We start from the raw sequence: 25155 nt of genomic DNA, 5'->3' as shown, positions 1-25155 counted from the left end.
TGGACGCTTAACTGACAGAGCCACTCAGGTGCCCCATGTTGTTGTTTCTTTGTTTGGACCAATTTATTTTATCTCACATATTGAAGTACCTAATGATATCTTATTACAATGCTAAGCATATGCCTTTTTTTCCAGCTTTATTGAGCTATAATTGACATATAACATTGTTGAAGGTGCACAGTGGTGTTGCTTTGATACATTTATATTACAAAATGATTACCACCACAGCATTAGCTAGGCATAATGCCTTACCCGTGGCTGACTTTCAATAAATGTTTGAAAACTGCGGGGAGAGAAGATGGGGGAATGGGTAAAATAGGTGAAGGAGATTAAGAGCTACAGACTTCCGGTTATAAAATAAATAAGTCACAGTGATGAAAAGTACAACATAGGGAATATAGGCAATAATATTGTAATAATGTTGTTTAGTGACAGGTGCTAACTACACTTATCCTGGTGAGCACTGAGTAACAGAATTGTTGAATCACTGTTGTATACCTGAAACTAATGTAACATTGTGTTTCAATTATACTTCAATAAAGATTGTTTTTAGAAGTTTGAAAATTGGATTTCATTTTGGCTTATATTTTTTAACTGAGCTCTTACTATATGATAGGCACTATGTTGAACTCCTGGACAACAAAGATGAATACAGTACAATCTGTGTTCTCCAGGGCTTAACCAACTAGGGGTAAAACAGACATGTAAGTAAATAAGTGCAGTTATTTTGATGAGTGCTGCATCAGACACGAGCAAGCTTATGTAGGAATGCAGAAAACAAGAGAGTTTACTTTGGAGAGATCAGGGAAAGGGGGTCTTATTTTATTTTATTTTTTGTTATTAAACCACCTAGCTCTTTAACTTCTTACTGTGAATAACACTTATGTAGGTGAACAGATATTTTCTGAACTATCACTGAGCACCGTGCTAGGTGCTTGAAGATCTCCACAGTGCATACTCTGGAGGAACATAGAGTCTAAATGAGGTGACAAGACATAAATATTAGGAAAAGTTAAATAACAATTCAAGACCATAATAGAAGAGCTATCACAAGATTTTGAGTAGTATTCCAGTGAGTTAATTATCCAAATAATAACTGCTAATAGAGTTTAAAGACAAGCTCACTGTGGTCTAGCATGATGAAGAAAGTCTTTCTTACTTATACTGTACCTATTCTCCATCCTCATCCAGACCTCTGGTCTCCTGGTTATTCCTTTTTCTTCTACCTATAAGCCCCCAGAGGCTTACTTTCTTCTCTCTCTATTCTGAAGCATTGGTTCATCATTTCAACCTGTCTGTACACCTTCATTTTCATGTCCTGCCAGTCTTGAAGCACCCAACCCCAGATCTGTCAGACCACCCACCTTCTCCACTTCTAAACTCAGGCTGCTCAGTCTTGTGGGACAGTTTTACTAACCCAGCAGATTGGTCCGTCCTATCTACTGCATGCAAGAGTTGTTTCTTGAAAAGCAAATCTCTGTTTAGAATCCCCTCAGGGTTCCCCTCTGTCTTTATGTTTCAGAGCAAACTTCTATTGTTATTTTGCATTTATTAATGATCTGTAGCCTTATCAGGGAAATCTGTTTCCCTGGCTTCTGCACCTTCCTCTTTGCCAGAATAACTCCAGTTTAAGGTCACCAGTAACCCATCTGGCCATAACATGCATCTCATGGCAGTCCCCTTTATGACACTCCTACCCCACTCCATGCACACATACATGTACTTTTCTGGTTTCATCGCCTATTAAGTCCCCTCCTTTAGAGGCATTATCCTTTGCTTTATACTGTATACTTAGCACCTAGCATAGTAGGCATAGTAAATATTTGTTGAGAATGAAGGGAAGTTTGAGCTAGTCTTAAAGAATGAGAACATTCTAGGCAAGAGAAAACATGGTCAAATACAGAAATGAGTATGTCTCTATGGCACATTTAGAGAACAGTGACTAGGTTGCTGTGTGTTAAAAAGATATGCTTTGGGGCGCCTGGGTGGCTCAGTCGGTTAAGTGTCCGACTTCAGCTCAGGTCACGATCTCGCGGTCCGTGAGTTCGAGCCCCGCGTCGGGCTCTGGGCTGATGGCTCAGAGCCTGGAGCCTGCTTCCGATTCTGTGTCTCCCTCTCTCTGCCCCTCCCCCCGTTCATGCTCTGTCTATCTCTGTCTCAAAAATAAATAAACGTTAAAAAAAAAAAATTAAAAAAAAAAAAAGATATGCTTTGCAGAGAGCAGCATACAGGGGTCTTTCCATCCATGTCTTATCCAGTGTTTTCTTGATACTTCTCACCCACTGCTACTCCAGTCTTCTCTTGCTCTTTACAGCAAAACTCCTCCAGTTGTGGACTCTCTGGTTCCTCTACTGTTCTTTCTTGAATTTGGTCAACTCATGCTTTAGTTCCACTGCTCAACTGGAATGGCTCTTAGTGACTTCTGTGGTGCTAATCCAATGGACATTTGTCATTTGTCATCTTGCTTGTTTGTCCACATCATTTGACAGGGTGGTTGCTCCATTCTTGCTTATATACTTTCTTCCAGGACACCAAACTATCTTGGTTTTCCTCCTACCTCACTAATTGTAATTTCCTAAACTCAGCCTCAGACAACAGAGTGGCCCAGGTTCAGCCCTCAAAGTCTTTCAGTCCACACTCATTCCCTCACTGATCTGATCCCATCTTTTATCTTTAAACATCATCCACATGCTAAAACTCCTCACTTTCTATCTCTAATCCAGATCTCCCTCCATGGACTCCAGACTCTTATAGCTAACTTCCTATCAACATCTCCACTTGGAAGTCTAATAGATAAACCAAACTTAACATATCCAAAATTAAACTCTTAATGTTCCCCTAAAAAGCTGCTTCTCCTGCAGCACTTCCCATTTCAGTTTATGGCAACTCTAGCTTTCCCACTTGCTAAGGCTAGAACCTTGAATTCTTACCGTTCACAATTCACAAGAAATGCCCTTTAAAATGTATCCAGATGTAGCCACTTCATTGTTATCATCATGTTCAGTCATCTAAATTATTATAGTAACATCCTGATTCTTCTCACCTTTGATGTCCTACCATCTGTTCTCAATGCAATAGTCAGAGTGACCCTTTTAAGGTAAATTAGAGTATATCACCATGCAAAACCCTATAGTGGTTCCTTTTTCACTCCAGAATAAAATTAAGTTATAATAGCCTGCGAGACCTATCTGGCCTCCTATACCTATCTGATCTCCTGTCCTACTCCTTTTCTCCTTTATATAGTAGTTCAGCGAAACCATCCTTCTTACAGTTCTTCAGTCATGCTGCTGCATGACTTGGGGCGTTTGCTCTTGCTTTTCTTTCTGAAATGCTCTTTCCCCACATAGTTACATGGCTCACTTCCTCACTTCCTTTAAGTCTTTGCTTAAATGACACCATTTTAGTGAGGACTACCCTAACCACTCTATTCAAAATTATAACCTACATTTGTCTATCTTACCCTCCTGGTCCACCCCCACCCCCACCCCAGGCCACTTATGAGCTTCTATGTGCCTTCTATTCGTTCATGTTATTTGTTTTGTTTACTTTTTACTGACAGTTTTCTCCATGCTGGAAAATAAGCTCCATTAAGACATGGATTTGTCTTTTTCTTCATAAAACAATGCCTGACACAAGTAATTAATAATTACTGAATTGAGCTAGAGTAAAGGTAGGAATTTACATCTGAAAGTCTTTTGGAGATCTTAAGTTTCATTTAAGTAAATTCTGTAGCCATGAAGAAAAGATATGTGAGCCCCAAGTATAAAGAAGATAGGTTTGAACCAGGAAAGATTTGTTAATGGTTGTAGGTCTGCATGTACCGTTATCATGCTTCTTGTTGTCATTTGGTATTAAATTATGTTTAGTCCAGTGATTGATACAGGACTGGATTTTAGATTGCCTTCCCACTCTCACAACTAACAAGGCTTTAATCAGGGCATTAAGGAGCTCTAAATAGGCTTTGCTTTTGAATCTGCATATCAGGAGGGGGCTGGGAGCATGAGTGGGAGGATGTCATGTCCCAGTGATTAATGATCTCTAGGAAGCTGAAAAGGGGAGAGTAATATACACAGTATTTCTACCCCCTGGAGTAGGAATGCAAACACCATTGTGCAGATCTGTGCATAGTCACTGACTTCCTGGTAGCTGGAGAATTTCATACACTCTTCTACCACAAATAAAACTGTCAGAGAAGTGACAGAGCTCAAAAAGCTGGCCTTCCTTACTTAAAAAGAATAGCTCAAACACAGTGAGCCAGAAAATTAATTTTGTAGTTGTTTGGAAACCCAGTTGTTTAATAAGAAATGAGAAAATGAGAACTTTTCTTGAAAAGCCTAAAAGCTCCAAATATTTGTTGAATCAAACTCAGCATTTGGTTTCTTAAATTTACTGGATTCCTGGAAACTACTTATTTTAAATGAATTTAAAGGAAAACATTCCTTTGTAATGAAATGCACTGTCTTAAACTTTTCAGTGTGTTCTCTATGGTAGATTTAGAAAATCATCCTATCAATGGACTCCTGTGCCTGTTGCCCTATGTGTCGAAAAAAAATCCTAACATTTCACAATACTTATATGGTTTTAAGAAAGGAATTCTATGGTAGAGTTCTTTTGTTTGTTTTCATCCCCAGTGAATCTATGATATTTAATAACAGTTTCCAAATGCTTAAGTCAGAAGGGAAACATTTTTAACTCAAGATAAGGAACTACAGATGTTTGCAAAAATTTTTAAATGAAAGTTTGTGGGAAAAGCATTGTATTTCAACCAATTGTGATCATTTACAAATAATCAAAATGAGGGCCTTTATTTAACAGTAGCAGTAGTAATCACAGAAGCAGTGACAGATTTTTAGTGGGGGCTTCCAAGTAACTTGTATTTTACCAAGAACCATTCATTGATAGGACTTGTTATTTTTGTTCTTGGTTCAGATTTTTTTGATACCGTTTACATCACTACTCATTGTTCTGCATTGTCTAATTTTTAAACTTTGATTTTTTAAATATTTTTTCCGTAATATAAAATAAAAGGAAGGAAATACTCATTCTTGGGGAAATGAGAGCCACACTTCAGAGTAAGGAAAGAAAAAATTTTATATTTTATTTCTGTTTTGTTGGTGTTTACTTTGTTTATTTTTGAGGGTGTCACTATAATCTGAATTAAAATGAACTACTGTGGTCTAAATTAAGGCAGCATCAGATAGAATCAGCCCTAAGTTTGGTTTCCAAGTGGTTAGACTTTTCAATTGCATTTGCAAGAGTTTATTTTTAGTCAGGATGTGGTTATTTTTAGATCTGCTTCTCTGTCACTAGGAAATGTAATGCCTGTCTTTCCATTGTTGTTTATCAGGAAGTTCTAAGGCACAGGCTTATAATATCCAGTTAGCAGAGAACACCGCCTCTCCTTTTAGATGAAAGAATATATGAAATAATCCTTGAAGAAAAATCTGTTAATTGAGAACATGTCTAATTTTTTAAATTATTAGTGTCACTTTAATCTCTTACACGCTGAGCAACAGAACAAGATTTTTAGGGAACATCAAAAACACAAGGTTTGGGTTCCCCCTACTGGTATGCATCCCAGGTGCATGTGTTCCTTAGTGAAAAGGCCTAGGGGATTAGAGATTTGAAATGGCTATGTGGACCTCTTTTAAAGAGATCTGGTGATGAGAAAAGGAGAAAAAAAAACACCGTTACCTATTTTCTGATAATGTCTTTTAAAAAAATTAGATGATATATATGCTAACTAAGTTGGATGTAAATTTAAAAAAAATAAAATAAATAAACTGAAAAAAATTACAAATAAAAAATAAATAAATAGTGAAAACCTCTAAAACTATTTTAAAAATTAGATGATCCAAAAATTGTATTTTTTACATCTAGAAAGAACAAAACTTAATGCCATAATATTTGGTTTTTTAATGTTGTTGCCTCTGTGATAAGCTGCTTATATACAGCTTCTCAAATGCTTTATGTTGTAATCTAAGGAATAATAAAACACCAGTGGCTCCACAAAAGGATTTAAAACCCCAAGGAAAAAAAAAGCTAGCATTGTGTCATAATAAAATTAAAGAGATGGTGTTAAAGCTCACTAATTCCTATTTTAGCATTTCAGAAAGTGACAGGACATCATGTGATTGTGTGTGTCCATTTAACATCTGTTCTTTCTAATTTCTCATATGTGTATTTAAAACTGTTCTCTTTATTTTGTGTCTCTTAGTCAGTAAATGCCAAGTAATATTAAAGGCTTGTTTTGAAATAGAAAAATTTTAATTGACTCCTAAAAGTCATTTCTGAACTTCTTATTATGTTTGCATCTTAAAGGACTATTCAATGAAATTAAAATATTGTATTTTTAAATTGCTTTTCAGCAATGCAGTCAACCTTTTAAGCAATGTTCCGGTCTCTTGTTTGGATGTTCTCATTTGTCCATTAACCCATGAAGAAACAGCCCAAGAGGCAACGACTCTAGATGAACTGCCCAATGATAAAACAGCTGAGAAAGAAACTGTTTTGAAAAACAATACCATGGTATACAATGGTATGAATATGGAAGCCATTCATGTTTTACTCAGTTTTATGGAGAAGAGAATAGACAAGGTAAGGCTGATAAAATGGAGGCCTTGGGAAGATGTTTCTAAAGAATGTAAATGTGCCATATATACAGACATCACAGGACATGATTTTTAAATTTAATCTTTTTTTTTTATAGCTGACATACTGCATAATTATGCTCTGGAAATCATTTTATTACAATATATGATTAATTGCTAAAACAAGTCAATTTATTTGTTTAAAGACAAAAAATTTGTTAATGCAACACCAAAACTGTGACTAGTGCCTGCAAGTGAAGGAAAAATTAATGACTTTTCCATGTAGGTGTTTTTTAAGACCTAGAAGTAAAAATTATCTGCCCACAAAACCTGAAGATAAATACTTTCCATAATACCTAAAAGCTATCTTTAAAAAAAATCAAGTTTTCATTAGTTGTGAGCTGCTTATTTTCTTTTGTCTGGTAGCTATATTAAAAGGCAGCAGGGTAGTATGGGTAGGTTGTCAAAACCTTTGCCTTATTTAAGCCCATTGGTTGAGCCAGTGAGGACCCCACAAAATGTAGGAAAATCCAGGGAGCATAAAAATGAGCATTAATAAAAATGAAGATAACTGGTAGAATGAAAACATGGTTAGGAAAATAATTTCTTAAATAGTTTGTAAAGCTTTGGTAACATAAAATGTCTCCCCCACCAAAAAAGGAGTATTAATATACTCAGTTATATAGAGGAAAGTAACACTGTTAGAAACTAATGTAGTATGTCTGGTTTTCTTTATAGGGAAGCAGCTATAGAGAAGGTCTAACTCCGGTTCTCAGCTTATTAACAGAATGTTCCCGAGCCCATCGAAACATCAGAAAATTTCTCAAAGATCAGGTAACTGCTTAATGCATATTACATCTCATGGTTAATCTTCTTATATGCAGTTTCTAAAAATAGAATTAATGAGTTGCATTCTTTCATAATGGTTTACTTTCATAAAATCAGAAACTCAGAAAAGTTAGTTTTAATCTTTGAAATCTTCCTAATCCAGGAAAAAAGTGATCGTGTGTATTTTTCTGAGTCATTGATTCATTTATTCAACTCATAGTGGAGATCTACTTTGTGCTGTGTTCTAAGCATTGTTCTAATCACTGAAAGATAGATGAAGTCTTTGCCTTGTGGAGTTTACCTTATAGTCGGAGAATAAAAAGTAAATGAATATGTTATAATGGCAAGTTGTGATGTGTTCTGAAGAAAGACAGCAGGGGAAGGGGAGATTTAGGAGAATCAGCAGGGCCTCTCTGAGAAAATAACATTTGAGCGGAAACTTGGATAAATAAGAAAAGGATCTCTGAGAATATCTGGAAGGGGACTATAGAGAGAACATGTTCAGAGTTCCTCAGGTGAGAGGATGCCTTGGTGTGCTTATGGCAGAGCAAGGAGGTTAGACCAAGTTGACAAGGAGAGTGGTAGATGAAGTAAAAAAAGGTAAGCAAGAACCACATAGCCTGAGGTTGTATAGGACTTTTGGTTCTCTTTTAAGTGAGATGGGCAAGCATTGGACCATTTTGAGAAGGGGAGTTGAATGAAGGGTACTTGTTTATATTTTGAAATACTCTGGCTACTATATGTAGGATAGACTAGGGGAATGTGAGTAGATGCAAGGAGGCCAGCTGGAAAGAGAGCTGATGGTGAATGTTTGGAGTAGGATGATAGTAGAGTTGATGATAAGGATTCTTTGTACCACTGTGTTTTCTGTTCATCTGCTTGTGTCATATAACCTTTGTCTCCCCTTCTATCATGAGTGAATTGTCCCTGCTTTCTTCTGTGGACAGCCTCTTCGCTTGTGTCCTAGATCCCTTTCCTTCTCACCTTCTCAAGAACTTTGCTTTTGCATTTATTTCCTCTCTTCTTATGTTAATCCTTTTTTTTTTTTTTTTTTTTTTTAATGTACTGGGTCATTTCTATCTTCATCCAAACACATCTTTCATCTTAAAAATAAAAAAACCTTCTCTTAATTCCACTTCTCAAGCTGCCCCCTCATTACTCTGTTCTTAATGCAGTTTTCCTCAAAACACTTTTCTGTACTCACCTTCTCTATTCTTTTTACTCTTTAATTCTCTCCTGCACCCACTGTAATTAGGCTTTCCACCCCACTGCAGAGGCACTCATCAAAAATCATCAACCCAGTAATGCCAAATCTAATAGTTCTCAAACCTTTTTTCTTTAATTCCCCAGTGCATTTTGATGTAATGGGGTATTCTCTCCTTCTTGAAATACTTTCTTCACTTGGTTTCTAGGACACAATAGGGAACCTTTTTGCAATGTTTGAGTGCCCCGAGGCAATATTGCCTTGGTCTCCATTTCCACTCCCTTGGTGATCTCATTCAGCAGTCATGGTTTTGAAAATCATCTGTACGCTGATGACTCCCAAATTTATGTCTCTGGCCCTGACTTGTCCCCTCCGCTCCAGATTGATATAACAGGCTGCCTACTCATCTCCTCCCCTTAGATGTATAGTAGGTATCTTAAGTTTTAACACATACCCGACTAAGCTCTTGATTCCCATCCCTTCACCCTGTTTCTTTCCTTCTTTCCACATTTCGGTGCATGGTACAACCATTCACTCCACTGCTCATTTTTTGCCATACAGAATTTCCCTTGTTAAATGAACCAGCTTCATTTCCCCCCCTTTATGTTTATGATCAAGATTTAGTAAGCACCTTACCATACGTGAAGTACATTAATAGATACTGCTGCTAAGGAGAAATTAGAAAGTAGAGACTATCTTTGAGGAATTTACAGTCTATTGGAAGAAGAGAGTAGTACCCTGAAAGCATGAATAATCATTTAAGCCAAGTAAACTAGTTGATTAATGAATTGAAGTCATTTTTCAAGTTGATTGTTTTAAGACATTCTACTGTGACTAGGAGGAGTTGGTGAATAATAAATGAAAAATATTTTAAGTTTTCTATATTTTAGCTTTTTCACATAGGAGATCCAGGTTCAACTGAACTATTTAGAGTTTAGATCTCTGGCCAGAAGAGCCAAAAAAAACCTGTTTGTTAAACAACTTCTCTATGTGAAGCTCTTGAGCCACATATTATGTAGAAACAAAGATTATGAGACCCTCTTTTTGTCCTTAAAGAGGTACTACAGTATAAAGAGATGAGACATGACAAGTAAAGATAACTAAAGATACAAGACACACACAAAAATCCACTTTCTTCCTGAGAAAGATGCACTCTCAACTATGATGATTAAGAAAGGCAGAACATAAAGTAACAGGTGGTTACTTTTGGTGATAGTGTAAATGGAATGATGGCTAATTAATTATTATGCCCTATTTCATTATTTCCTGATTGAACCCAACACATGCCTACCCAAAGGAAATTGGTCTTAAGTATTGAGGCAGGTAGAAAGAGAACAGATGGTAGAAAGTACCAACCCAGGTTGGGTTAGTCTGTGGAGAGGTTTACAGAAGAGATGAGGCATCTGTGGATTTGAGAGAAGAGATGGACAAGATTTGTCAAAATAAAAAATTTGTTGGAGGGTAGTATTTGGGAGGAAATAGAATGAGTCTATACAAATGCAGTTTGGGAGTGGTATGTAACAATGAAAGCAACAAACTTACGTTTAAAAAATTGTGTTTTAAGAAACCTAAAACATTGGTAACAAAATTTTGGGGTGATAACCTTTGTTAATAGATTCTTTACTCTGGAACAGTAGGCACATACTACATGAAATCACTTGTTAGATGTCTCATTCTTCTCTACATTCAGTGTATAGAGACCATATAGAACTCAATATGGTTAGCTGAATCAAATAAGGATTTATTGTGCAGTGACTTTGTGCCTATAGAGCACAGAAATCATGGTGCTCTACCCTATCAGAAATACTGAATATGGGTTCTGTAAACACTTTGGTAGATTATTCAATTTTCTGGGATTTAGTTTCTGTTTGTGTTCACAGCTGTATCTCCAGTGTCTCCAATACCTCCTGATTCAGGATAGGCATTCAGTGTAGAAGGAGAGAAAAGAAGAAAGTCAGTCGAATGGATTAAATAAAATAATATACACATGAAGGGTCCAGCACAGTAAATTATTATTTGACTTTGTTTTTATTGTCATTTACTACCTTAGTGCCTAGCTTATGGAAGGCACTTTTAAAAAGATATTTGAGGAGTGTCTGGCTCAGTCAGTAGAACATGCAACTCTTTTGTAAATTCGAGCCCCATGTTGGGTGTAGAGATTATTTAAAAATAAAATCTTTAAAAAGAAGATCTTTGAATTCATTCATTCTTCCTTCAATCAGCAAATACTTATGGAACATTGTAATATGCCATGCACTGAGAGCAGTAAACAAAACAGAAAGAAGTCCCTGCCCCCATGGCACTGACTCTTGTGGAAGAAAGCCAACAGTAAAGAAAAATATACACTGTATCAGGTGGTGATGAGTGCTGTGAGGAAGATTAAAGCGCCGGCGGGGGTGGGGGTGCACAGAAAAGAATGCTCAAGGTTAGTCATATAGGGTGGTCAGGAAATGCCTTCCTGTAAGCAACATTTTAACATAGACCTAAAGTGAAGGGAATGAGCCACACAATTTTCTAGAGAAAGTGTTTCTGGGCAGAGGGAGCAGCAAATAAATGCAAAGACCATGGTGTGTTTTAAGAAGTTCCATGGAGGCCTGTGCAGCTGTAGCAGCATAGGTCAGAAGTGTAGTCAAATTGGAGTTAGAAAAATAGCAGGAAGCTGGATTATGTGAAACCTAAGGGAGTTGTAAGGACATTGTTTTCGCTAGGAGTAAGATGAGAAGCCCTGGAAGCTGGAGGACTGAGACCAGGAATGACATGATCTGACTTTCAAAGGATCCCTAGCTGCTTTGTAGAGAATAAATCATAGAAGGGCGAGGTTTGAAGCAGAGACCACTAGGAGGTTGTGGTAATAACCAGTTCAGGCAAGACATATCAGTAACTTGGATTTGGTAATACTAGAGGGAGTAGTGAGAATTGGTTGAATTATGGATATATTTCAGAGGTAGAAACAATATAATTTGCTGGTGGATTGGATGAGAAGAGGCTGTTTCTAAGGTGTTTGTACTAAACAGTTGGAAGAATAGATTTACCATTTAATGAGATGGAAAACTAAGAAGGAACAGCTTTGGTGGGAGCATCAAGACTTCTGTTTAGGACATGCTAAATTTGAGAAAGCTTTAAAAGTCTGGAAGTCAGTAAAGAAATTAAGATGGAAATATAATTCAGGGAGTTATCACTATGTAGAGACTATATAAAGCCATAAAAACTGGTTGAGATCACCAATAGATTAAGTGAAGAATGTCATCCAAGAACACAACCCTTGAATTTTCCAACACTTAGAAAACAAGAGGAGAAAAGAGAATTGGCAGAAGAGGCTGAGATGAAGCAGCCAGTGAGATAGGAGAACCTGAAGAGGGAGGGGGCTGGGTGGATGGATGGGTGAAGTGAGTGAGCAAGCAAACAAACCAAGCAGGCCATCTGCAGGTCAATTGATAAAATAGGGTGATGGTGATGTTACTGCCTCCTTTGCAAGGTTACTGTAGAGATCAAGTATAGAGAATATATATGTATATCCTCTCTTATAGGAACTAGCACCTTTAAAGTATTCAATAATTAGTAGCCATTTTTATTATAAAACAACAAGAAAACATAAGTACAGATTTTTTTAGTAAATACGAAAATGCTGCAGGAATTACAAAAAGGGAAAAATCAATAGGAATGAGAGTATTAAGAAAGGCCCCATGGACGATAGAGAAGATAGATTGACCCTCGCTTTAAAATGGATTTTGATGGAAGCAGGCAAAGGCATTCCAGATGCTAAAATAAATAAAAACCCAGCAATGAATTTGAGTATATCATGGTGGTACAATGAAGAGATGTTTCTCTTCAAATGAAATTTAATTACAAACTTGAAATCATTTGAGGTGGGATTTTTGTTGTTGTTGTTGTTTAGTTTTATTTGAAAGCAAACCTATTTATTTTTAAAAAGCTTTTTCCACTCATAGAAAACTGAGCTCATAGACATTCTAAGACTGACAGTTGCATGGTGCCGTCCTCGCTTACTCTAGTACCCACAACTGATGATGGTTTTGCATTTCTGCCATTAGGTTTTACCACCATTGAGGGATGTGACAAATCGTCCTGAAGTTGGCTCAACTGTGAGAAATAAGCTGGTGCGCCTCATGACACATGTTGACCTTGGAGTCAAGCAGATTGCTGCTGAATTCCTTTTTGTCCTTTGCAAAGAGAGAGGTAGGTTAAACTCTCTTTGCTCTCTACATTTTTATTTTTCCGAGGGAACTTAAGAAATCTTTCTGTTAGTAGTGGCCGTCTCATTCCACTCTTTTCAGAGCTTACTCCTGTCTGTTCTATTAGAGGGCCTGAGGAGATATTAAAAATTAATAATTTAAAAAATTTTCTGTATGTTTCTGAAGTCATTAAGATGTACAAACACACTCACATTAAACTTTGCCTTCTGTATTCTTAACCCAGACTTCTTAATCTTGATGAGAGAGGACCTGGAGCCATTATGGAAAATCTGCTTAAGTAATTCAGGTGCTACTATTTTGGGTTTTTTTTTTTTAGATTTTATTTTTTTAAGTAATATCCTCACCCAACATGGGGCTTGAACTCACAACCCTTAGAGACCAAGAGTTGCATGCTCTACCAACTGAGCCAGGGTGCTACTGTTTGGATAACCAGGCAAAGCCCTGGGTTAGTTCCCTTTTGTAATTCCTCTTGGAATTAAAACTGTTGGAGTCTTGGTTTCTTCCCTAGGTTATTTAATAAATAATTATTCAATGTGAGGTACATATACTATGGAAATATAAAATGGAAGATGGAAAGTACAAAAATGCCTAAGATATACCCTTTACCCTTGAGATAAGGATAAGATAGAGGTAGAGAGAAATTTTAATTTTTTTAATTTTAATTTTTTTATTTTTTAAGTGAGCGAGCAGGAGGAAGGGGGAGAGGAATGGAGAGAATCCCAAGCAGGCTCCAAGCTTAGCATGTAGCCCAACGCAGGGCTTGATCCCACGACACAGGGATCATGACCTGAGCCGAAATCAAGAGTCACTCAACGGACTGAGCCAGCCAGGTGCCCCAGTAGAGAGAAACTTGAAAGTAACTATACTACAATGTAATAAACACCATTTTATAAGCATATATAAAGTGATTGTCTTCATCTAACAATTTTAAATATTTCCTAAAATTATATGGGTTATTTGCCCTGCAAAATCAAGTTCTTCAAACAAGGAACTTTAAGTTATCCAGATATTTTTACCTATTTCTTTCTTCAGCTCCTAGTTTTATATGTATATTGGGGCACCTGGCTGGCTCAGTAGGTATAGCATGAGACTCTTGATCTTAGGATCATGAGTTCAAGCCCCACATTGGGTGTGCAGCCTACTTAAAATAAGAATTTCAAAAAAAATTTTTTTAATTAAAATTTAAAAATGTAGTAGTATAAAAATTCTATCTAAGCAGATTTTATATTCCACTTTTTTAAAGTACCTCAGTTTGGTGAAACATAATTTGGAGGTAGAAAACTTCACTCACTTCTCCCAAAATATTAAGTTCAATTCTCTTTTGTTTTTTTCCCAGCTATATTGAGGTATAATTAACAAGTGAAATTGTATATATTTAAAGTATATTATACACCATGATTTGGGTGTGTGTGTGTGTGTGTGTGTGTGTGTGTGTGTATTGTGATGTGATTAACAATTAATTACTTATGTATGTCTGCTGCCTGCATGGTTCCTTTGTGTGTGTGTGGTGAGAATGTTTAAGACTTATTCTTTTAGCAAATTTCAAGTGTACAACACAATACTATTAACTATAGTTAATTTCATTTCCCCTGTCCCTAACCACCATTCTACTCCTTCTAGGAGTTTTTTTTTTTTTTTCTTTTTTTAAGATTCTACATGTAAGTGAAATCATACGGTATTTGTCTTTCTCTGGCTTATTCACTTAGCATAATGTTCTCTAGGTTCATCCTTGTTGTCACAAATAGCAGGATTTTATTCTTTGTCATGGCTGAAATATATATATTTACATATTTACGTGTGTGTGTGTGTGTGTGTGTGTGTGTGTGTGTGTGTGTATACCACCTCTCCCTTATCCATTCATCTGTCATTGGACATTTGGCTTGTTTTTGTATCTTGGCTATTGTGAATAATGCTGCAGTGAACATGGGAGTGTAGACAGCTCTTGGGGATAGTAATTTTGTTTGCTTCTGATATATACCGAAGAGTCGGACTGCTGGATCATAAAAACTGCTGTTTTTAATTTTTTGAGTAAACTCCATACTGTTTTCCTTAGTAGCTGCACCAATTTATATTCCCGCCAATGGTGTGCAAGGGTTCCCTTTTTGCCACATCCTTGCCAACATTTATCATCTCTTTTTTTTTTCATCTCTTATCCTTTTGATAAAAGTCATCCTAATAGGTGTGCGGTGATCTCTCGTGGTTTTGATTTGCATTTTCCTAATGATTAGTTAAGTTGAGCATCTTTTCACAAAAAGACCTGTTGGCCATTCATATGACATTTTTCAGGTTTTTTGCCCATTTTTGTTTAAGCAGGATTTATTTTTAAGTTTATTTTTATTATGAAAGAGATAGAGACAGGGTGCAAGTGGGAGAAGGACAGAGCAAGGGAGAGAGAGAATGCCAAGCAGGCTCCATGCTGTTGGCACAGAGCCCAATACAGGGCTTGATCCCACAGACCATGAGATCATGACCTGAGCCAAAACCAAGAATCAGATGCTTAACTGACTGAGCCACCCAGGGCCCCTTTCCCCATTTTTTAAATAAAATTATTTAGAGATTTTGCTACTGAGTTGTACCCACTGAATTCTTAAACTTTATTTCTAACTGATTCAGCCACTTCAGTTCCTGTTAAGATGGCATATTAGCAACATAATTTTATCAATGTAACAATAATAATAAACAGCTATTATATATTGGGGTATCATGTTCCAAACATCCTAGGCCATAATCTCATTTAATTCTCATAAGGACCCTATAATTTAAATATTATTATTCCAGTATCATAAATGAATTAACCTGGAACTTGAGAGTGTTTCAGTAATTTACTCAAGGTTGTACAGTTGCTAAGGGCTAAAGCCCAAATTTGAGTCCTCTCTTGCCATTCTGCCACATTTCTTTACTTAGAGTAATCATCTTCAGCTGTTATCACAAATGCTCTTTTAAATAATTCAGTTCTTTCATGACTTTGAGAAAAGATTGATACAGCATTTTAGGATTAAGTGACTCGTATAGTGCCTTGCACATGTAAGCTGAATTGAATCAATTTTTCCAAGATAAGAAATGAGCTGTTTTTGTAAAGTATAATTATGTATGTATACATAAATCTAAATCATACCTATGTATCTATCCATCAAAAGAGGTTTATCAAAATACGTACTAACATCTTATCCATTGTTACCTTTGAGTAGTAGGATGGCTGGTGACTTTTTTTAGTTCTGTGTATTTTGTAATTTTTCTACAGTGAGCATGCATTTCTTGTATTTTTTAAAAAAATTTAGGGTGCCTGGGTGGCTCAGTCAGTTAGGCCTCCGACTTCAGCTCAGGTCATGATCTCGCCATCCATGAGTTCAGGCCCCACGTCAGGCTCTGTGCTGACAGCTTGGAGCCTGGAGCCTATTTCAGATTTTGTGCCTCCCTCTCTCTCTGCCCCTCCCCATCTCATGCTCTGTCTCTCTGTCTCTCTCTCTCTCTGTCTCTCTCTCTCTCTCTCACTCTCTGAAAAATGAATAAACCTTAAAAATTTTTTTTTAATTTTAAAGAGGAAAACTAAAGCTTATTTCTTCTGTAATTACAGATCTTCATAAATTATATTACATATCTAAATATAATCACCTTACTAAGAGTTAGTGTCATAGCAAATATGGCATATGCATTTATATATGAATTTGTTCAGTGTTTTTCATTTGAAAGTATTAGCTTTGTTCCCTCTTGAACCCTACATTTGAGGTTTTATAGTCCTAACTTTGAGCCCAAAGCCAACCCATATTAGCAAAAGTATATCAGTTTCACTTGACCTTTAGCAATTCTATGTATGCTCATCTGCTTTTCCTTCCAATCTGATTTTAAGTTTAGTAGATACATTCTTTTGGAATACAACTTTACCCATTTAACCATTTACTCATAATTTTTGAGCTATAGCCAGGGAATGCAGAAGTATAAAGATAAACAAGGTTTCTGTTCTCATATCACTTACTTTCTTATCAAGGGTTACAAACTCACATGCCTTCAAGTGCCAGGCTGGTAATAAAAATGGACTGGACATAAGAAGGTGAATGAAAACTGACACTTAACTCATTGGTGGGAAGATGGTGGGTTGGGAGTAGGGGAACAAGAAAATTGTGCGAGATTGGAGAGAAGATATTGCTGCTACTTAGCTCCAACTGGTTGTTATCATGAAGGAACATATGGCAATGTTACCCAGTCTTCTAGATTTTTCAGGAGAAGCCAGGATTCTGGATTTTTACATAAAATCTCCCAGTTTTTAAATGCTATCAACTAATTATAATTTAAAACCATCTAGGGGCTCCTGGGTGGCTCAGTCGGTTAAGCGTCTGACTTCGGCTCAGGTCATGATCTCACAGTTCATGAGTTTGAGCCCCACATCGGGCTCTATGCTGACAGCTCGGAGCCTGGACCCTGCTTTGGATTCTGTGTCTCCCTCTCTCTCTGCCCTTCCCCCACTCATGCTCTGTCTCTATCTCAAAAATAATTACTATAAATGTTTAAAAAAAATTTTTTTAAACTATCTAGCCAAAAGAAAAAGTTTGTAGTCCACATCCAACTTGTAAGTCATCAGATTTTGGAGTTTGGATTGGGTTTGGATGCAAACTATACTAAAATGAGATAAATTTCAGATAATTCATCAATGTTGAACTTTCCTCTGAAGGACATTCAGCTAAGTTTGAAGTGAAGGTATCATGATGAAGTCTTAAAAGTCAGACCACTAAGTGGAAACAGCAGGCAGCAAATTGGGTTAGGAACACAGAAACTAAATTAAGAAGGAAGATTGAAATGGGACAAGATACAAAGGGCAAAATTTCATGGCAGCCTTGGCACAGAAAGAGTCATCCAAGGGTCATCAATACCCATCTGTGCCAGGCTAAACTATATCCCCAACTGACAGTGGCCCACAGGTTAACTTGTGCTCGTGCCCACCAACTTGTTGAGCCAAATCTAAACTTACGTTACCAGCTCTGGCAATTGTGTACTTTGTCCAGGGGGCCTAAAGAGAGGCCTTATGTGTTTTAATTAAAGAAAACAATTTGTAATACAATCCTCCCCCTGTTAACACATTCATTAATTACCAGTGTGTGCTAGGCACTGTGGTAGCAGCTGAATTACAAAGATAAATAAGGCTTAAACACCCTCAGCACATAGCCTCACAACTGGAAACTTTCGTCTCCTTTATTTGAGTCTCTGAGGAATAGGTAGGTTCTGTTTAGCTGGTAGCTGAAGTCTCCCTTTTCTGATCTTTTCTCTTCCTGTCTTGTTGTTGCTGTTGTTGCTGTTGTTGTTGTTGTTGTTTTTAACTGTCTCTATGTGTTTTCCTCAACCTGTACACATCTCGACATCACGGTCCTTTATATCTTAGCCTCTTGAATGACTAATCTGGTTTTCCTCTTAGTATCCTAACTACCACTCAGGCTTCAACTTGCTGCAAATTAGGCTTTCCACTGCCTTTCCCTACCTTCCAGATTCCTCTGAAAGTGCTCTTAGTAAGCTCACAAGGTAACTAATTTTCAAAAGTAGTGGATATTTTTTAGCCTTCATTTTACTGCATCTATCATTGTAATTGACACTATTGGCCACTCTATCTCTGTGCTACCATACATTCCTAGATTTCCTCTGACCTTTATTTTCAATCACAGTTAACAACTGTCTTTGCCCACATTGAACTGCCAGTGTTCCCTAGAGTTCTCTCCTGACCCTGTTCTCATTTTACATTGTCCCCTGAGTGATCTTATCCTCTACTTGGCTTCTGCTTCAGCCAATTTGCTGGGGATTCCCAATTCAGTGTATCTCTTAATATAAACTATTAATAAGTCATATCCCTCCTTTCTGGTCAGGTTTTCTTCAGTCTGTCTTCCATGTAGTTAGCAAAAAGATTCTTCTAAAATACAAATATAATCTCATCACTACCACCTTGTAAAACTTTCAGTGACTCCCTGTCACCTGGTAAAATCCAAATTTTCTTAGATGCCTCCATGGCCTGCCTTTTGTGCTTCTAAGTTCTAAATTTACTACTAATTATAAATTTACTACTACTTTATACTTTTTGCTTACTCATGCTATATTTTTTGTTCTCGCCTGATCATACTGTACCATTTCTTGGCATTATCTCCATGACTTGGCAAATGCTGTTCCTTTTACATCCAATGTCTTCATTTGCATGGCAAGCTTTATTTATCCTTGAAGATCAGCTTAAGTATCATCTCTGTGAAGACTTGTCTGATCATGGAGGCAGAGTTAATCATTGTCTTCCTTGTACCATTTTTACTTACACCCATTTTTAGTACTTTTGACATCTGCTATATTCTAACTCTTAATTTGTTGAAATTGCATTCTAGCCATTGAGTTTCTTTAGGTCAGAGATCATGTTGTCTTCATTTTTGGATCTCCAGTTTTAACAAAGTACCTTAGAGATAATAATAAAAGAGCAAACATTTCTGCTATCTGAATGTAGTGTAGTGAATATACAATCTTATGGATTTCTTCATGTAAAGGAATAATTTCAGTATACTATAAGAGAGGAATGTGCCCGGTACTGTGGCAGCCTGAAAAAGGGAATGATTGGTTATGTGGAGATGGTCAGAGAAAGTCTTTGCAGAGAAATGGGAAACAGCCTTGGTATGTATAGGAAAGAGACTAGTTCAAGATGTGAAGAATCCATGATGTACAGGAATAATAGGAGATGAGTTTGGGAAAAGAAGGCAGGGGCCAGAAAATGAAGCAGATCTTAGAGGTTTTATACAGGAAGGTGATAACAAATTTTTGCTTTACACAGATCTATGAGGCAGCTGTATGGAACAAGGAATTAGAGGGACATGAGATTGAAAATAGGGAGACTAGTTAGAGGAAGCTATTAGTATAAGATTTCTAAAAGTTGCAGAATTTGGAAGGAAAAGGATTATAAAGCCTTCTCTATATAACAGAGAAAGGGGATTGGTCTCTAGGTAGAATCTGGCTCTGCCATTCTTTCTCCTTGGTAAAGAGCAAAACCTTTTTGTTTTCATGACAGAGTGTGATAAAACCCACGTTTGCGTAAGCTGCAATACCATTACCACCAGTGCAGTTCTGACTGCAGTATGCTACTGTGGTTGCTTTCCTCTGTTCATAGTACCTCTAGCATCTTGATAAAATAGTGGTGAAATATTTTTTGCAACTTTCTGACTGTTGATTTGTCCCATTTCTGCAGCAGTTTTACCTAACTGCATGGTTGATTACTAGGACAAAAAAAAACAAGTATTTTTTTTAATGTTTATTTTTTTTTAATTTTTTTTTTTTTAACATTTATTGATCTTTGAGAGACAGAGCATGAGCAGAGAAGGGGTAGAGAGAGGGAGACACAGAATCCAAAGAAGGCTTCAGGCTCTGAGCTGTCAGCACAGAGCCCAACGCAGGGCTTGAACTCACGAACTGCGAGATCATGACCTAAGCCGAAGTCAGACGCTCAACCGACTGAGTCACCCAGGTGCACCGTTTGTTTGTTTATTTTGAGAGAGAGAGACAGACAGACAGACAGACAAGGTACGAGTGGGGCAGGGGCAGAGAGAGAGGCAGAGAGAGAATCCCAAGCAGGCTCCACACTGTCAGCACAGAGCCCAACTCAGGGATTAAATTTATGAACCATGAGATCATGACCTGAGCTGAAATCAAGAGTCAGACCCTCAACCGACAAAGCCACCCAGGTACCCCTAAATAAATTTTTATGTTGTTTCTTTCTTTTTTTTTTTTTTTATTTAAGGCCCACCCAGAAAACCTTTTCTTTGCCTTAGCAGCTCACTTTATTTTTTAAAATGTTTATTTTTGAGAGCCAGAGTGCAAGCAGGGAAGGGACAGAGAGAGAGGGAGACATAGGACGTGAAGCTGGCTCTGCTCTGATAGCAGAGAGTCCAATGCAGGGCTCGAACTCATGAACTGAACTGTGAAATCAGATTGACCTGAGCCAAAGTCAAGAACCAGTTGCTTAACCAACTGAGCCACCCAGGTGCTCCACAGCTCACTTTAACATCCAAGTTCAGTCTGTTTTCTTTTTACTACTTTCCCAGTATTGAATAGGATATTTTACAGTGTTATTTGAAAATAGCTAAAAAGTAGTTATAAAACATTCCATGAAATGATGTCAATCAGAACTTCACAAAGAAAATATTTCTCACTGTGAAAATTTTGTAGTCCATTTGTCATCTCCTTTCCCCAACCCCTATTTTTTAAATATTTTATCCTATTAACAAAAGTTCATTTGATTCTGAAACTATTGGCTATAGCCTTATCTGTTTTAAAGGCAAAGCAAGTCTTTAAATAGCCTTTGTAACCCAAACTGTCACAGAGTTGATACATGTTTGTTCCAGTGAATGAATAGTAAGCATTATTTTCATAAAAGTGCTAGGGATTTCTTACTATTAACTAACTTCCAGGAAGATTTTCTGCTTAAGATAGCAGATTATTTAGTGTTCAGGTTACTTTTTAACCTACTTTGGCTTTTCATAAACTCTGCATTCTTAAACTATTTTAATGTTTAGCCATTGTAGGTGGTTACCTACATTTTATGTCTTTTTTATTGTTATTTTTTTAATTATATTCATTTCTCAATTTCGACTTCCACAATTTCAGTCAGTATTTTTTCTGGAACTACCAAACACCTTTATTGGTTAAAAAGTAAGGCTTATCAAAAACACAATGAGAGTATCAGTGCCATGTGGATTCAGATATATGATTCTTCGCCTCTCTGACTTTGTGTCTGACCCTGTCATTAATGTCTGACCCTGTCATTAATGTCTGACCTCTGTGAATATTAAGAACACCTGTATACATCCCTAAAAGTCCATTAAGAATTCATTAATTTATCCAAACCATTCCAGTCTTGCAGAGGCCCTGTCAGCAAAGGGAGCATATTCAGATTTATTCCAAGGGCTTTCAAATTAAACCACCGTGATCCCTCACTGAACTCCAATATGATTCTACCTAGCACCCATTGAGAATTATTACCAAGGAGACAATAGTTACCAATAGGTTTTAAGGTAGAAAATGGTTGAAAGAGAATCATGCAAACTTTAATCTACTTATATTATTAATCCATGTCTCCTTTCACACAAATTTCACCAGTTTGCTATATCCTTTGAATGTAGGACTTCCTTTTATTTGTCCCCAGACTGCCTATTTTCAGTGTCAAGAAAGGTACCCTCTAGTTCAAGTATTTGAAAAGTTAATGAACAACTCTACCCTGGATTATTCATCCTATCCATGCCTTTAATGATTTCATCTCTGATCATATATGTCCCCTTTCCTTACCCACCTTTTTGCCTATCCACTGCCCCTTTCAGGTCCCAAAGTCATTTTAATTGCCCTCTGAATCTTCTCAGCTTTATTTTGTCTTTTTTGAGTAAGTGGTCTGAATTATAATAGTATTTCAGATGTAGGTTTCACTAAAGCCTTATACATGAATAAGATAGTGTTTGGTTTGTTTCCTACAGTTGTCTTTAGAATGACATTTTATTGAGAGCCTTAAATAAAATTTTTATTTTTAGACTGATAGATTGAATATTTTGGTGCTCACCTTGAAACTATACCTGATGAAAGGAAAGTACTCTTCAATAAAGCTGCTAATGATTGCTTAGTTTCCAAGAAAAAAAAAAAAATCCTACAGTTCAGGGTTCCCCTGCAAAAGTTTTATGTGTCTGCTTGTCTTAGAGATATCACCTTGCACTGATAACAGGGTAATACTGCCCTGCATCAGATGGTTCACTGAGCTGTTGCTGCTGTTGTTGACTAAGATAAGTCTAAAATTCTCATTTTACCTAATATTCCCAGGGAAAAAGAAAGAGCATTTACTTTGTGCCAGATACTTTTCTAAGCACTTTGCATGTATTAACCTGAAGTAGATATTATTCCAATTCTTGAGATTAGAAGAAGTGGGATACAGAGCTGTAAAATAACTTACCCAAGTCAACCAACTAGTAAGTGGTAGAGCCATTACTAAAATCCAGCCAGTCTAACTCCTGGGCCTACCTTCTTGGTGGGTCTCATGTGCTTATGTATTATTGCTGACTTTTTTGAAAAAGCAGTAACTTAGCCTATCCTATTTGCAAATATCCCTAAGTTTCGTTATTGCCGACAATTCCTATAAAGGGTATAAGAAAGATTTTAGATAATGACTGAATTGGTAAAATTCCAATCTGGGTTTCATTAACTCCAGTTTCTAGTCATCGTTTCTCCAAAACCGGATAAAAAAAAAAAAAAAGATGTAAGATTTGTGACCAGAAAATTAAAACACCACTCTTGCCAATGGCCCTGTGGTCACAGAGGCCCCACTCCTGCCACAAAGTATACTCCAAACAGCTCCACTTGAATTTCTGATACCTGAAAAAAGACTTTTGGTCCTCAGAGCATGCAAGAGAATTTATGGGTAGTTTAGTATAACCACTAACACACTTTGAAAATCTCTCAATTTTAAGATTTACTGCCGTATAGATCTCCGACTTCCTTGTACTGGTAAATAGTCAGTAATGACAGTGAGCACCCAAGACCCAAGGATTCCTGTCTAAAAACCTGTTCTGTTTTTGCAGTGGATAGCCTGCTGAAATACACTGGCTATGGGAATGCTGCAGGACTGTTGGCGGCCAGGGGCCTCTTGGCTGGAGGAAGAGGAGATAATTGGTACTCAGAGGACGAGGACACAGACACTGAAGAATACAAAAATGCAAAACCAAAGTATAGTATCAAGTTTCTTTTCACCTATGCCTGTGCCTTTGATTTGGTTATTTACCTTTCACTTCCTTTGTCTTTCATTTTCCAAGTGTTTCCTTTCTTTTGTGGATTTGGAAGCTTTCCATTTAATAGTGTTTTTAGGGACAATTTCATAGCTAGTAGCTTAGAGAGTGACTTCAAATGATTAAGGAAAGATAATATTGCAAGAAATGTTCTGCTGCATGCTCATTGTCCTCTCCTAAGAATTTGGAGAGATGGCATTTTTAGACATTTACCATCATATACTTAAAAAGTATTATTGGCTACTTTTTGCTTTCCTTTCTGTAGGTTGAGATTGTATAAGGTACAACCAAGACCAAGGATTTAAGCTGGTTATTTGATGGTTCAGTCTTTCTCAGAAATCTAAACATAGGTTTCATAAATTCTGATCTTCCCTCTCGCAAAAAAGCCATTATGAATCAATAAAATGGTACATTACTAACAAAAGGAAGGAAGTATAGCTCCACAGTAAAGTTTTATCAAACATTTAATCATCTTTTAACAGATGTATTATTGCTTTGAATAGGCAAACCAGAGACTATCATGTCTTTCCTGAATCAGTGCTTAGAAATCAAAGACGCTAATTCTCTTATCCCAAAACAAACCACCTCTACTTCCTTCTGTTTCCTCCGCATCCTTTTTTTCCCCCATTTAACCCCATCCCAGGTAAATTTCTTAGTTCCACTTATTAGGACTTACTTGAGCTCAATTTTCTGGTTTCCATTAATGAATATTAAAAGGGTATATCCATCCCTTTTGGCATTATCGATGATGTTGACATGTTAGGTTTCCTACTGATGGTTTCTAGAGTGTAATGGGGATCATGTGGTAGTTGATAAAGGATAGAAAATCATTACCTGCAAAATTAGGCTTTTTTTTTTTTTTAAAGGATAGACTGTGCCCTGTTAACATGAAAGTAGCAGGTTATCAGAAGGTAATGGCAAAGATCATTTCCTAATCAGACAAGACATATATGGCCTATATTCCTTGGCAAATCAGGCCTGAGTAGGAAGCATTATTACTTTTAATATTTCTAGTGCTTTCAGTCTCAGCAGCAGGATCTTGTAGAGTATATCCTAGAAAGAAAAGGCTTCAGGGAAAATAAAACTAGCAGTGACTCTAACCAATACATTCTTAAGACTGCTACCATTTAGATGCTATAAATTGGGCATCTCTATCAAGTAACTGAAGCTTAGATAGAGGAATTCTACTTTAATCTTTTCCTAATCACAGAAGTCATCATTCTAAATTAGTCTTGCTAGCTAGCTCTTGATTTTTCCATTCCATAAACTATACTTCCATATCAGTTTTTTTCTCTCTCTTCATTTGAGACATTAAATATACCACTTAAGTCTCATATTTTTAAACAAAGGTAGAAATTACATTAGGCATTCATTGTGTCCCAAGTTATGCAGACAAGTCAACTAAGATAGAAACTCTTGGAATACTCATGGATGAATGATGTCATTATATCAATGTGTATTGTTGATTTTGTTTGGTGAATGACTCTATTATAGTAATGATCACATATCTCACAAGCACCAGAACACTACTATAACAAGAAATTGGAAGAAACACA

General features: G+C 36.8%; 1 protein-coding gene across 8 annotated transcripts in view; it reads left to right on the top strand.

Moving 5' to 3' along the window:
- RIC8B (RIC8 guanine nucleotide exchange factor B) overlaps nt 1-25155 on the top strand; it is a 103360-nt gene that overhangs the window by 56888 nt on the left and 21317 nt on the right. For all 8 annotated transcript variants that reach the window (XR_002079200.2, XR_002079199.2, XR_002079198.2 and 5 more), the window contains exons 5-8: nt 6369-6597; nt 7329-7424; nt 12672-12816; nt 23396-23540. Coding sequence is in view for 3 of the 8 variants with exons in the window: in XM_019446680.2 (XP_019302225.2) it covers nt 6369-6597; nt 7329-7424; nt 12672-12816; nt 23396-23540 (615 nt within the window). In the remaining 5 variants the exon portion in view is untranslated. The remainder of the gene's footprint in view (nt 1-6368; nt 6598-7328; nt 7425-12671; nt 12817-23395; nt 23541-25155) is intronic.

This window comes from Panthera pardus, unplaced genomic scaffold (genome assembly GCF_024362965.1).
Source record: "Panthera pardus isolate Hobbes unplaced genomic scaffold, ASM2436296v1 HiC_scaffold_6, whole genome shotgun sequence".
In the NCBI taxonomy this organism is placed as follows: domain Eukaryota; kingdom Metazoa; phylum Chordata; class Mammalia; order Carnivora; family Felidae; genus Panthera; species Panthera pardus.
This window is presented reverse-complemented; position numbering and strand designations above follow the sequence as displayed.